The 13,165-nt window shown below is 35.0% G+C and overlaps 1 protein-coding gene across 9 annotated transcripts in view; it reads left to right on the top strand.

Moving 5' to 3' along the window:
- The window catches only part of IQCM (IQ motif containing M), a 434,749-nt gene that overhangs the window by 218,945 nt on the left and 202,639 nt on the right, over window positions 1–13,165 (top strand). For all 9 annotated transcript variants that reach the window (XM_077846313.1, XM_077846314.1, XM_077846307.1 and 6 more), the window contains one exon: window positions 2,326–2,524. In XM_077846313.1, coding sequence (XP_077702439.1) covers window positions 2,326–2,524 — 199 coding nt within the window. The remainder of the gene's footprint in view (window positions 1–2,325; window positions 2,525–13,165) is intronic.

The raw sequence follows: 13,165 nt of genomic DNA, 5'->3' as shown, positions 1-13,165 counted from the left end.
TCCATTATTTTTAGCGTTCCAGTTATTTAGAAGCATACTATTGATCAAAGTCTGTATGTCTAAGGCCTAAGATAACATTTTTTTTCTTTTTAAGTTGATAAAAACAGACAAAACATATCCATCATTTTATAAATGTTTGCAATTCTTCATAATTCTTTTACTTAATATAGTTCTAATCACTCATATTAACTATAGCTTTTAATCAAAATAATTAATTTCAATTCTCTCTCATTCTCTCCTTTTCACTCATACACTTTTCACACACTTTGACTAAGAACTCTGTGACATTCAAGGCAACTTAAGAGACCAGCAGAGCTCTTGTGCTTCAACAATACATATCACATACCACTTTACAGTCATATACATCCCTTTAAGATTTATTTCTCTTTTCTTGTTAGAGTAAAGAACTTAGGGTATAAACTTGGCTCACTTGGGTATTTCAATAACACTTTTCTTGGGATGCCTTGGTGGCTCAGCAGTTGGGCATCTGCCTTCAACTCAGGGCTTGTCCTGGGACCAGGATCTAATCTCACATCGAGCTCCTTGGAGGGAGCGTGCTTCTCCCTGTGTCCATGTCCTGCCTCTCTCTGTGTCTCTCATGAGTAAATAAATAAAGTCTTAAAAAAAAACCCCTCTTATTTCTTCTGAAAGAAAGAAGTCAGGAACTTAGAATTCTTTAGATTTCACTGCAGGTCTTGAAACTCTGGACAGCCAGAAGTAATCATTAACATTTTATCTACATTACCAGTTTATCTCCTATATCAAGGCCCATTCATAAAAATTGGTATATTAATGAAACAAAAATCCTCTTAGAAGGCAGAGCTCTCTTCTAAGCTATACAAAATCAATGTTAATTTAAACAAACTGAAAAATTTGCTTCATTTTCTTTATCTTTTCTGGATAGCTTTGTCTAAATGGGGTATTTCTCCAGAACACAAAATGATATAGTTTTGACTCATTAATATAAAAAAGTTTTCTTGGGGATCCCTGGGTGGCTCAGTGGTTTCGTGCCTGCCTTCGGCCCAGGGCGTAATCCTGGAGTCCCAGGATCGAGTCCCACATCGGGATCCCTGCATGGAACCTGCTTCTCCCTCTGCCTGTGTCTCTGCCTCTCTCTCTCTCTCTGTGTCTCCCATGAATGAATAAATTAAATCTTAAAAAAAAAAAAGTAAAAAAGTTTTCTCAAGAAATGGAATGAAAGAACCAGTCACAGATACAAAAGAGCTGTAGTAACGAGAACACTATACAGAGCTAACTTTTTTTCTCTTGCAAGGAGAGTAAGAATTTTTTTCATTTACACACACAAGCATGAAGAGAATGAACAGACTTAGTTCTACATCTTTAACCATAGGTCAAAAGTAAATATGGAACACAGTTTTCTGTGCCTGAGCAAATTTCACTGATCAGTTGTGGCTACTTGGGAGTAGGAAGGGAGTCAAAAAAGATCTCTAAGAAATACTTGTTATAAATGTCTCTTGATGTGGAGCTGATCTTCATTCTAGTGGGAACAAAATTGTCTTTTAAATATTTTTAGCTATACTGGTGTTCAAACAACATATAATATAAGGCAATATCATTAACTTCAAGGCTTATAATAAAGACAAATGAAAAAGACTGAGCTGGGATTCCCTGTCATCCACCATCTACCACCCAACAGAGACTAGATGTGTGGGTGAAATAATTAAAATTAGACTCCCAACATTTTAGTCACTAAGGGAAGAAAAATAATGCCCATTGTACAAAGTAGAACAGGATTTCTCAAGAACCAGCCCGATGTCAGGGCTTGTCATGATTTCCATCATGGTCGCTTACTTCTGTGATCCTGTAGTCCATGACTTCAGCAATACACTATCATGCCTTTTGATTGAGAGTGTTTGGAGAATAAAATCACTTTTCAGATGATTGGTAAACAGAGTATCAGTGCCAAATAATTTTGAAGTAGTCTTTAGTTTAAAGTAGCTTCTGGGATAGTAAAGTTATTTTGACTAACTTGTTCTGTCATATGAAAATATTTTGTTCCTTAAATATTTTATATTACTCTTTTAAATAGTTACGGATAAGCTTTGAAAAATTTGCTTTCTTTTGGATTTCCTTTCTTCAGAAGTTTCATTATATATATGTTATATTAATTCTGGCATGTTCAAACTTCTTTGGAAAATCCTATTGACATGTTCAGGTGATGTATACATGAAACCTATATACAAATTATAATACATTTCCTATTTTAATACATTTAGCATTAAAATGAATTTAAGACTTTTAAGAAGTGGTTATTTTTCTTATTAACTATAATAAGGAAGTTTTATATTTATATTTTATTTTTAGGATAAAGTCTATTCTAAGTAAAAGTGGGAAGCTTGACAATAAAGTTAAAAGAATTGGACCACACATAGAAATCTTCCAAGTGTTCCGGGAAAGGACCAAATTTGTAAATATCAAAAAAGTCGTTAAAATGGTCATCCTAATGCAGGCCTATGTCAGAGGATGGCTTGAACGCAAAAGATTCCAGAGAATAATGGTCAAGGTAAAGCATGGGTTAAATATAATGTATATAAATTTTCTTATGTAGATTTTAAGCAAATAGAGTTTTGAATAGTTGCCTGGTTAATATATCTATGGTTTTTCTAAATAAAGTTCTGACTACATTCTTTGCATTGAGAAAATGCTATGAATTATCTATTCTGCTGACAGTTTCAGATTTTGTCAAACTAGAGAATCTGAACAAAAGGCCTGGTTTAATCCTTAATTCAATAGTTCTGGGACCATTTTTATTCTAAGGCTGGCACCGTCTGTTCTTGCATTAATTTTGTTTCACCGTTTTGTTATCTGTTCATTGTCTGTATAAAACAACTTTGCTCCACTTCCCACACTCCTGGATACTCTTTATAGTGTAAACATTTAACTCAAAAAGAGCTCTAGACACACCCACACACCTGAGCAACTTTCATAAGCAGCAATCTTGACTTTCAAAATAACTATCTAGGATCTATTTTGTCTGGCAACCATTAGTTTATTCTTGGTATCTATGAATATGTTTATGCTTTGTTTTTTTGGTTCATTTGTTTTGTTGTAGATTCCACATAGAAGTGAAATCATGCAATATTTTTGTCTTTTTCTGCCTAACTTATTTCAGATAGCATAATACCCTCTGGATTCATCCATGTTGTTGAAAATGGCAAGATCGCATTCCTTCTAATGGCTGAATAAATATTCCATTGTATCTATCTATCATCTATCTATCTATCATCTATCATCTATCCATCATCTATGTATCAATCACATCTTTATCCACTTATCTATTGATGGACATTTAGGTGGCTTCTATATTTTGACTATTGTAAATGATGCTGCATTGAACATAGAGATGCACAGATATTTGAATTAGTGTTGTAGTTTTCTTCAAAAAATTCCACAAGTGGAATTGTTGGATTGTAGGGTAGTTCTGTTTTTAATTTTTTGAGGACTATCCATACTATTTTCTAAAGCAGCTGTGCCAATTTACATTCTTACCAATAATGCATAAGGGTTCCCTTTTCTCCACATCCTCATTAATACTTGTTATTCCTTATCTTTTTGATAGTAGCCATTCTGACAGGTGTGAGGTGATACCTCATTATGGCTTTGATTTGCTTTTCCCTGATGGTTAGTAAAGTTGAGCATCTTTTCATGTAGCTATTAGCCATCTGTATGTCTTTGGGAAAACATTTATTCAAATATATTCTGCCCAAATTTTAATTGGATTTTTTTTGAAATTGAGTTGTATGAGTCCTTTATGTATTTTGAATGTTAACCCTTATCTGATATGTCATTTGCAAATAATTTCTCCTATTCGTTTCTCCTTTTTCATTTTGTTGATGGTTTCCTTTGCTGTGCAAAAGCTTTTTAATTGGAGGTAGTCCCATTTGTTTATTTTTCTCCTGTTGTCATTGCCTAAGGAGACAGATCTAAAAAACTACTGCTAAAACCAATGCTCAAGAGCTTACTACCTGTGCTTTCTTCTAGTTTTATGTCTTCAGATCTTATTTAAGCCTTTAATACATTTTGAGTTTATTTTTGTTTATGTTGTAAGAAAGTGAATCACTTTCATTCTTTTGCATGTAGCTGTCCAGTTTTAACAATTAATTTATTGAAGAGACTGTCTTTTCCTCATTTTATATTCTTACCTCCATTTTAATAGATTGTTTGACTTTATAAGTGTGGGATTATTTCTGGGCTGTCTATTCTATTCCATTGATCTATATGTTTTGATCTCTACAGTTTTGTAGCATAGTTTGAAATCCTGAAGCATGATACCTCCAGCTTTGTTCTTCTTTTACAAGATTGTTTTGGTTATTTCGAGTTGTTTGGTTCTGTAGAAATTTTAGGATTATTTGTTCTAGTCCTGTGAAAAATGCTATGGCTATTTTGATAGCGACTACAATGATTTTGTAGGTTACCTTGGCTGGTATGGCCATCTTAACAATATAATTCTTCTAATCTATGAGCATAATATGTTTTTACATTTATTCATGTCATCTTCAATTTCTTTCATCAGTGTCTGATAGTTTTCAAAGAACAGTTCTTTCATTTCCTTGGTTAAATTTATTTCTAGGTATTTTATTCTTTTGGATGCTCTTGTAAATAGGATTGTTTTCTTAATTACCTTTCTGATATCTTGTTATTACTATAAAGAAACATAGCTTATTTCTTTATATTGATTTTTTAGCTTACAACTTTACTGAATTCATTTGTTAAATCTAATAGTATTTGGGTGGAGTACTTTGTGTGTGTGTGTGTGTGTGCCTGCTTGCTTTAACAAGAGAGTGGGAGAATGTCATGGTCACTTGCACTTGCTGGTCCCAGCCAAGGAGTAGAGCAAAACTTCAACCATTCATGCTCACAGGCTTTAGCAAAGGACCAGGAGAATGTTGTGACTGCTCACATTCATGGGCCCCAGCCAGTGCCACCATCATCCAGCCCCACCAGCCTTAGCAAGGCATCAGGATGGCACTAAATCTGCACATACCTTCCTGTGCTAGCTGGGTGAGGGAAGAATGCAAAAGTGGCATCTTCCAGTGTCTCCATCTCTGAAGAGAGTCCCACCTGTCCCCTGCCCCTTCAGCGCATGCTGTAAGATTAGCAAAGGAATCCCTTTCACATATAGTATAAGTGCTTTTCAAATGGCTGCCTTTGTGCTGTGTCCTGGGATGAGTGAGACTGTAGGCGAGCCTTTTAGAAGGAGAATTTCTTTTCCCTACAGCCCTCGGTGTCCCTTGAATGTAGGCCCTACTCATTTTGATATGATCCTTTTATCTCTTGTAGTGGAACAGTTCTACTGGTTTTCTTTTTCAGAGAGAATTGTCCATATGTAGCTGTAGTTTTGGTGTGTTTGTGGGAAGAGGTGAGTTCAAGATCTTCCTATGTCACCATCTCAGACCACCCCCTATACTACCTGTATTGATGAACTATCCTACCATCCATTGTCCAAGCTATACCTGGAGTTTCCTTAGACTCTTTTAACTTCCTCACTTCCATATTCAATTTATTATCACCAGTAAATTACTTGTGTTGCTCTTCCTCTCTTTGTTTCTTGTCACAACTTCTACTTATCAACCCTCACATGGAGAACTACAGTTGTCTCCTAATTATTGTCCTTGCTACATACCTTCTAATCTGTCACATCCAATTAAGGAAATTGCACTCTGATTACCTTATTCCATTTCTCATAATCTTTTAGTGGCCCTATTTGCCTGTAGGAGATGGTATGAATTCTCTAAGATATACATATGACCTCCCTGGTATGGCACTTGCCCACTGTTCATCTTCATCCCATTATGCTTCCTCACTCATACCCTGTGCTTTAGCAAAGCCCAAATTCTTTAATTCCATGACTGTTTCCTATTGTATCTTATGTTCTGATGTTGTTCTCTTAAGCTGGAATGCTCCTCCTTCTTAATCTTCTGATAAACTCCAACTCATCTTTCAAGATCTTTCTTAAATATATGTACTGAGACATTGTCCCTGGTCCATCAAGCAAAAATTATCTCTATTCTTTTGGTCATTATTGTGCCCAGGTATCTATATTGTGATCTTTGTTTACATGTCTGTCATAAGCAATACAAATAAGTTAACTATTAGGGAGTACATGTTATTTTCATATTTATAGCACCACATTGCTGTTTTGGCACATAATATACAATCCTATTATTTTAAATATCTGCACTTATTGTCTGCTTTTTTCTTGTTTATTTAGTTGTTTGTATATGTTTACATGGTTTCTGTTTTGTTTGCTACTGTGTTCAAATGCCTAGAATAGTGCTTGGTTCATGGTAAGTATTCAACAAATATCTATTGAATGGCTGTTTTAATTCAACAAGATATAGTTATAGAAATTCACCAGGGTACTCTAATGACTTACATTTATATATGGAGAGAAATAATATATATGTATATATGTAAGCATATAAAATATATATTATATATCATATGTATACATATGATTATGTATTTATATTATGATTTAGTTAAATTATAGCATTTCCTGCTACTGAAGGGAACTATAAAGTCATCCATCACCTCTGGGAGAAAAATGAGTCTAGTAAACTTAAAGAAAAAGAATGGGCCCAAGATCATGATAAAAAGGAGATACTGACAAGGAAAATGTATTTCTATGTAGAGATAGAATTTGAAATGAAAAGAATGGGAGGCACTTTTAAAGAGTTGGAGCCAATATACACTAGATTGTTGACTTTGATTTGGTTATAAAATTTGCTATGGTCATTGCTTTTCTTTTTTGTTCTATCCCTGGTATGGTGCTTTGTATGTTGGATGGCTGCTATGTTTATATGGTTAATGTTATCTTGCCTGCTTTTGAACAGCTAATGCAGCAGGCCTGTGATGCACACATTGTCAGGTTCCAGGGCCATGTCTATGTGCAGGGTTGTTGTTGGGGGAATTCTTGATAGACTTTCTGCTCTAGAGGCTGCACAGAAGTCACTGGATAATTGTCAGTATCCTGGCGATCCCTCTGCTGGAAAATTTCCATAGTCAAATTGTTTGGCTGCTACTTCAGAGCTTGTAGTTGTAGACAGTGTCTACTAGAATGTCACTTTGAGCTACCTCAAGAGACTGTACAATTTCCATAATTTCCAATGAAATTCTCCAGTTTGGGTTTATTTAGAAATAATGAAGCAACACTGCACTATCATATCAGTCATAAAGGTACTATAGAGATTGCTGCATTTAACTATTAGCATTATTTATTTCCACCATTCAAAGTGTACTTTGCCTTTTAAAAACTCTGTGTTATTTGTTTGCATGTGTTTTGGAATAAGTAGTAATGATCTAAAAAAAAAAAAAACCCATTTTTTTCTCATTGTGATGCCTTGAAGATTTTACATAATTTCAATATTTATCATTTAAATTTTAAAATTCTAGTCTTTTTCCAAAAATGCTGAAATTCTAGGGCATTTGAATAGCTGATAGTTATAATAGGAAAGTGTTCAAAATTATCTCTGAATAAATATTTGTTGAATAAATAAACTCGGAATAATTCTGGAAAAATCTGAGTTTTAAGGTTACCATAACAATATCCCATGCATAGGCCAGTGGTCTTTAACCTTTTGGAGGTCACAGAAGCCTTTGAAAATTTGATAAAGACTGGATTTCCTCTTATTATCTCAAAATGCAAAACAGAAACAATAAGAAAATCCTGAAATCCATCCATGGACAGGTGACCCCATGACACAGGTGACATGGAACAGAAAAGATGTATTACATAAATGTGTTAGCTCCTAGTTACCAGGAGAACTATGTTCATTTATTTAAGATTACTTAAAAAGATTTTTGATAACAGTTACTATGTACTGAATCCAGTTTCGTATTTGTTATGTGATTTCATAGAGCATCTAGTCTAGAGAGACATGCAGATAACTGAGGAAGTGTTAGGTACCATCGGAGAACTTAGAAAGAGTATTTAATTCAAACAGCTGTGTCTGGTGTGGGCAAACAGCTGTGTTTGGTGTGGGCTTGGATAGTGCCAATACATTGAAATCTAGAAAATCAGGAGTAGTTATATTTTGTCAGATAGACCCCCATAGACTGAGAGAGTTGTAGGCACAGTGAAAGACAATATCAGTGACCACAGGTGAGATAGAACAATGAGAGGCTGAGAGTTGGCTGGGAGGATACTGGCAGTAGAGGAAACTGAGATGGCTGTCAGATTAAGCATGTCCTTAAAAACCATGCTAAGGAGTTTATGCTTTTACTTAGTTTATGGGAATGAATGACTTTAAAGCAGATAAGTGACATTAATAGATTTACCTTTTAGAAAAATTCCTGACTGGGCAATGAATTGGGGAAGAAGGTGACACAATTAGAGGGAAGACAATCACTATGCTTTTTCAATAATTCAGTGTGTGATAATGATAGCTTGAGTTAGGGCTGGAGAGATGGAGCAAAGGATAGGACATTGGGTTTGAATGGATTTAAAGATAAGAGAGAGAGACGAGTCAAGAACAGTTCCTCAGTTTTTGTGCTTTTTGTATTGGGCTACCTGGTGGATGGTTGTGAAATACAAGATTTAAGAGGAGAGCAGATAGGAGAGGGAAGGAAAGGAAAGGAGTCCAGTTTTCAACACTGACTTTGAACTACCCATGGGAAATCTATGAGATGTCTGCAAGGCAAAAAGTATAGGTCCAGAACTCAGAAGGAAGATTGGGCCATGAGGAAACATTTAGAATTCATCAGTAGTTCTTAAATTCTTTTCCACCTTAACACACTTGAGGAAGACAATAAAACATTCCCACTCATGAAAGTAGCCCCAATTAGGAGTGATTCTCATGTTATCTGTGAGGAAGCTCTTTATTCAGGTGACTGGTTGGCTCTCTTCATTCAGGTCTGTGCTCATTGTTAATTATCAAAAAGCCTGCTCCATACTACCTTGTGAAAAATAACATCCAGTCTGGTCACTTCCTATTCTATTTAAAACACTTCAAGCCTCTTACTGACACCCACCACATATATATTTGTTTATTGGATTGTTGTTCCTTCCATTACAGTGCAACTCCTTGAGACAAGAATTTTGCCTTTTCTGTTCAGTAATCTGTTCACAAAGTCTAGAATATTCCTGCTACATATTAGGTTCCTAATTAATTAATTAGATAAATTATGTAAGTTAAAATAAATTATTTTCAACATGATGGAGGATGTATAATAGCATATTTGGGTCAGAGGATGTGAAGTTTGAGTTTTTTTTCCTAAATATTATGAATTAGCTCCCTGACCAATGATGGCTTCCTGTACTCTGCCCCCATCCATAGATTTGAGGTCATCATTAGTGATAATAACTGAAACCATGAGATTCAATGTGCTGTCCAGGGAGAGTATATAGATTAAGGAGAAAAGCATGTAAAGGGAAAAGCCAATGTTCAAGGGGAAAGCAGGAGATGAAGAATCCAGTTATAGTGAAGTAATAGCCAGAGAGGTAAAGAAGAAAACTGGAATATGCTAGATCAAGGAAATTCAGAGGCAGTTTAAGAAAGAAGGTGGAGTCACTAGTCTCCAATGCTGCTAGGAATGAAGGTCTAGACAGAATTTTCTATCTTTACAACAGTTAATTCATGGATGACCTTGGCAAGTTTCAGTGGAGTGATGTGTGGAAAGCAAGGAAGTGAAAACATCTAGAGAAGATAAATATGAAGTTTTAGGGTAGGATAGTTTATGATGGAAAATATTTAATTAAGTACATTTAAATGCTTATTATAAAAGCCTATAAGAAAGGAAGTTTGATGGTATAAGAGAGATAAAGATAATCCATATAGGCTAAAAATATTGGAAGGCGTGTGTTTATAAGACACTTGACAGGATTAGCCTTAGAGAAGAGAGATGTATTTCTCTGTTGTAAGACCAAAGGATGTTGCTAAGTGTTTAGATTTGGTGATAGGAAGTTGAGATAACAATAATCTAATGTTTTCCCATTGGTTAAAATATGGGACAATGTCATTTGCTAAGAGCGAGCATTTAGAAGGTGAGTTTGAATATTTGAGGAGATTGAATTCCTACAGAAAATGGCAAAAAGAGAAATATATATAAAAACACAGGTAAATTTTCAGACCACTTGAGAACCCAGGTGAAGTTGGTGATCAAGAATTGAAGTGATACCATTCCTCTAAGTTGTTTAGCTATCTTTACTAGCTATGAAAGTAAGGCACAGAGAGTTAACGACATTTGTCTAAAGATGCACATCCAGCCAGTGGCATACTTGAAATTTGAACATCACATCTAAGTCTGTCTGGTTCCAGACATTTTAAAACATTAGACTATTCTAGTAACAATAGTATTCAATGCTCATTGCAAAATGGTGGAGTCTTTTCTCAGATCAGATCATAGCATTGGAGTGTCCTGCCAAAATTAGGTTAAAACTCCCTTCTGATACTGTAGAGCCAGTTGGGGTGTGCTCACATCAGGGAGATGATGCAGAGGGCCACAGATATATTGATATAAAGGTTAAAAGTTGTGTAGTAATCAGAAGCTGCTACTTAAATTTGCAGAGGCACATGGAAGGAAGACAAGATTCAGTGATACAGTTGAATGTACCAAGAATGTACTAACAGTCTTTATACTAAGCAATTTGCAGTAGAAGGATTAAGCATGTGCTTCAGGTATATAATAATCATTCTGACCAATATCAAAGTGAGTGGCAGGTGATACAGAAAAGAGGCCTGGTGAGAGAAGAACCAAACCCAGGAAAGAGACATTTGCTTTAGCTACCTAAATGTGTGCTACCTTATGTGTGGCTAAGGGCTTTACTAATTCTTTAGTGGGTGAGGAGGTGAATTTATATTTGTCACATTTATATATATATATATATTTTTATTACATATATATTTTATATATATTTTATAATATATATTTTATATATTATATATATAAATCACATTTAACATTATTTGTGGCTTGTACACTTGTGTGTTTACGTATGTGTGTGTAAGATAGCAATTCAGAATATTACATTTTTGTTTCATTGGGTTTTTTTAGGTTTAAAAGTCTAAAGTAGGTTTAAAAGTCTAGTTTTAGTTTTAAAAACCTTTTCCCTTTTCCTGCTTTAACAAGATTTTTGTATAAAGGCCCTTTTGGATGTCATATGTAAGTGTTTAGATAAGGTTAGACTGTAGTTAATACATGTAGGCAAGTTGTAGGCAAGTTATCTGCTTATATGTCTAAATATTTTTAAAAGTTAAAAAGTTAGATTGTGGAAACATTTGATACAGCTTGAGTGTTAAAAAAAACTCAATATGTAAAGACCTTTTATAAACTGATAAGAAACACACTCTAATGATAATGGAAGAAATAAGTAGAAGACACAAAATAGTACTTTACTGTATGAGAAGCATAAATGGCAAATAAATATGAAAGGAGAGCACTCGAATTAGTAATCAAAGAAATTAAGCCCCAGTAAGTGTCATAATGTAGTGGAATTCTCCAAACAAGCAATCCATGTGTTACTTATTTATTTATTTATTATGTTTTATTTTATTTTTATGTATTTATTCATGACAGACTCAGAGAGAGAGAGGCAGAGACATAGGCAGAGGGAGAAGCAGGCTCCATGCAGGGAGCCGGATGTGGGACTCGATCTCTGAACTCCAGGAGCATGCCCTGGGCCTAAGGCAGACAGACGCTCAGTAGCTTAGCCACCCAGGCATCCCTCATTACTTTTTAAAAACAAGACATGATAATATCAGACAAAAGAGAAGCTGAAAGTGCATACTGGAAAGAATTTTAAACATTGATATATGGTAACTATGATATATTTACCCTTTAAGTCAACAAGGATTGGAAAATTATAATTACTAATTTGCAGTGAGTCTTTTATATTCCAATATTGCTTTTGTAAATATCAATTTTTACATTTTTCTAAAAAATTTTATCTTGAGAAATGTTTAGAAATATGGTGAAAGGTTTACATATTGAGATGTACATAGCACTGTAGTGGAGGCATATTTTCATGCAGAAGACTGGCAGCGAGTCACACTGTAGGAGGAACCATGCAGATGGACCCTTATAAATTTATCTGACTCAACTTCTTAAACATGAAAACCTAGGTAACTTTTTGAATGCCTCAGATCTGATCCCCTACAAGACAGGTTGTATCCCCAAAAATGGATTTATTAGGTTTGGAGGGAAGACACTTCAGTTGGATTTGATGGCTGCCCAGTGCTCCTGCTCTCTTAGCAAATGTCATCATCCATTTAGGAACTACTCTCCAACCAGGATCCTTTTGGCTCACATTCTAAAGGCACAATGAAAACATTGCTTGATTCTTAATTATAAGCAAAAGAAATCTACCAAAAGATTTAAGCAGAAAGATATTGAGTAGAATATTGGGCAGAGGTTTGGAGAACTAAGTTCAAAAACGTGAAAGGGGGCAGCCCGGGTGGCTCAGCGGTTTGGCACCGCCGTCAGCCCAGGGCGTGATCCTAGAGACCCGAGATCGAGTCCCACATCCAGCTCCCTGCGTGGAGCCTGCTTCTTCGTCTGCCTGCGTTTCTGCCTCTCTCTCTCTCTCTGTGTGTGTCTCTCATGAATAAATAAATAAATAAAATCTTAAAAAAAAAAAAAAAACGTGAAAGGATGATGAGGGTTAGGCAGCTCTCAGGACTGCAACCACAGCCTTTACAGGAGTCTAATGCAGATACTGAATCCTGGGTACTCCTGTCCTTGAAAAATTGATATTACTGCCACAGTTACTCTACCACACAAATAGATTTACCTCTGTTTTGCTCCAAAGCATTACTAGTTTTGATTTAAAAATCTGGTACTATGTAGATAATGAACAAAACTTCAACAAAGGAAGCTTGGGTCATTAATATCAAATTGTGGGAGGTTTGTTCTGCCTCCTACTAAAATTCATATAATAGGGAATGCTCTACCAGTGTTACTAGTATAACCAATTCATTATTTTTTCTACAAGCTACGAAAGCCTATTGAATAAAAGGCAGATTAAAAATAAACATTGAGAAATTTTTTTAAATATTGAAAGAAATGTAGTAGGAAAGAAACCAAAACCTCACAGAATGCATGAAAAAACAGTAAATTCAAATAAATTAAGAGGGATGTAGTATATAATTAAAAATGTTGACCCTGGAGTGTCCTTGTTTCAGTTTCAAAATCAATTCTGCAACTT

This window comes from Canis aureus, chromosome 13, assembly GCF_053574225.1.
Source record: "Canis aureus isolate CA01 chromosome 13, VMU_Caureus_v.1.0, whole genome shotgun sequence".
Taxonomy (NCBI): Eukaryota; Metazoa; Chordata; class Mammalia; order Carnivora; family Canidae; genus Canis; species Canis aureus.
The sequence above is the reverse complement of the archived record's forward strand: the minus strand, read 5'-3'. Positions and strand labels throughout refer to the sequence as shown.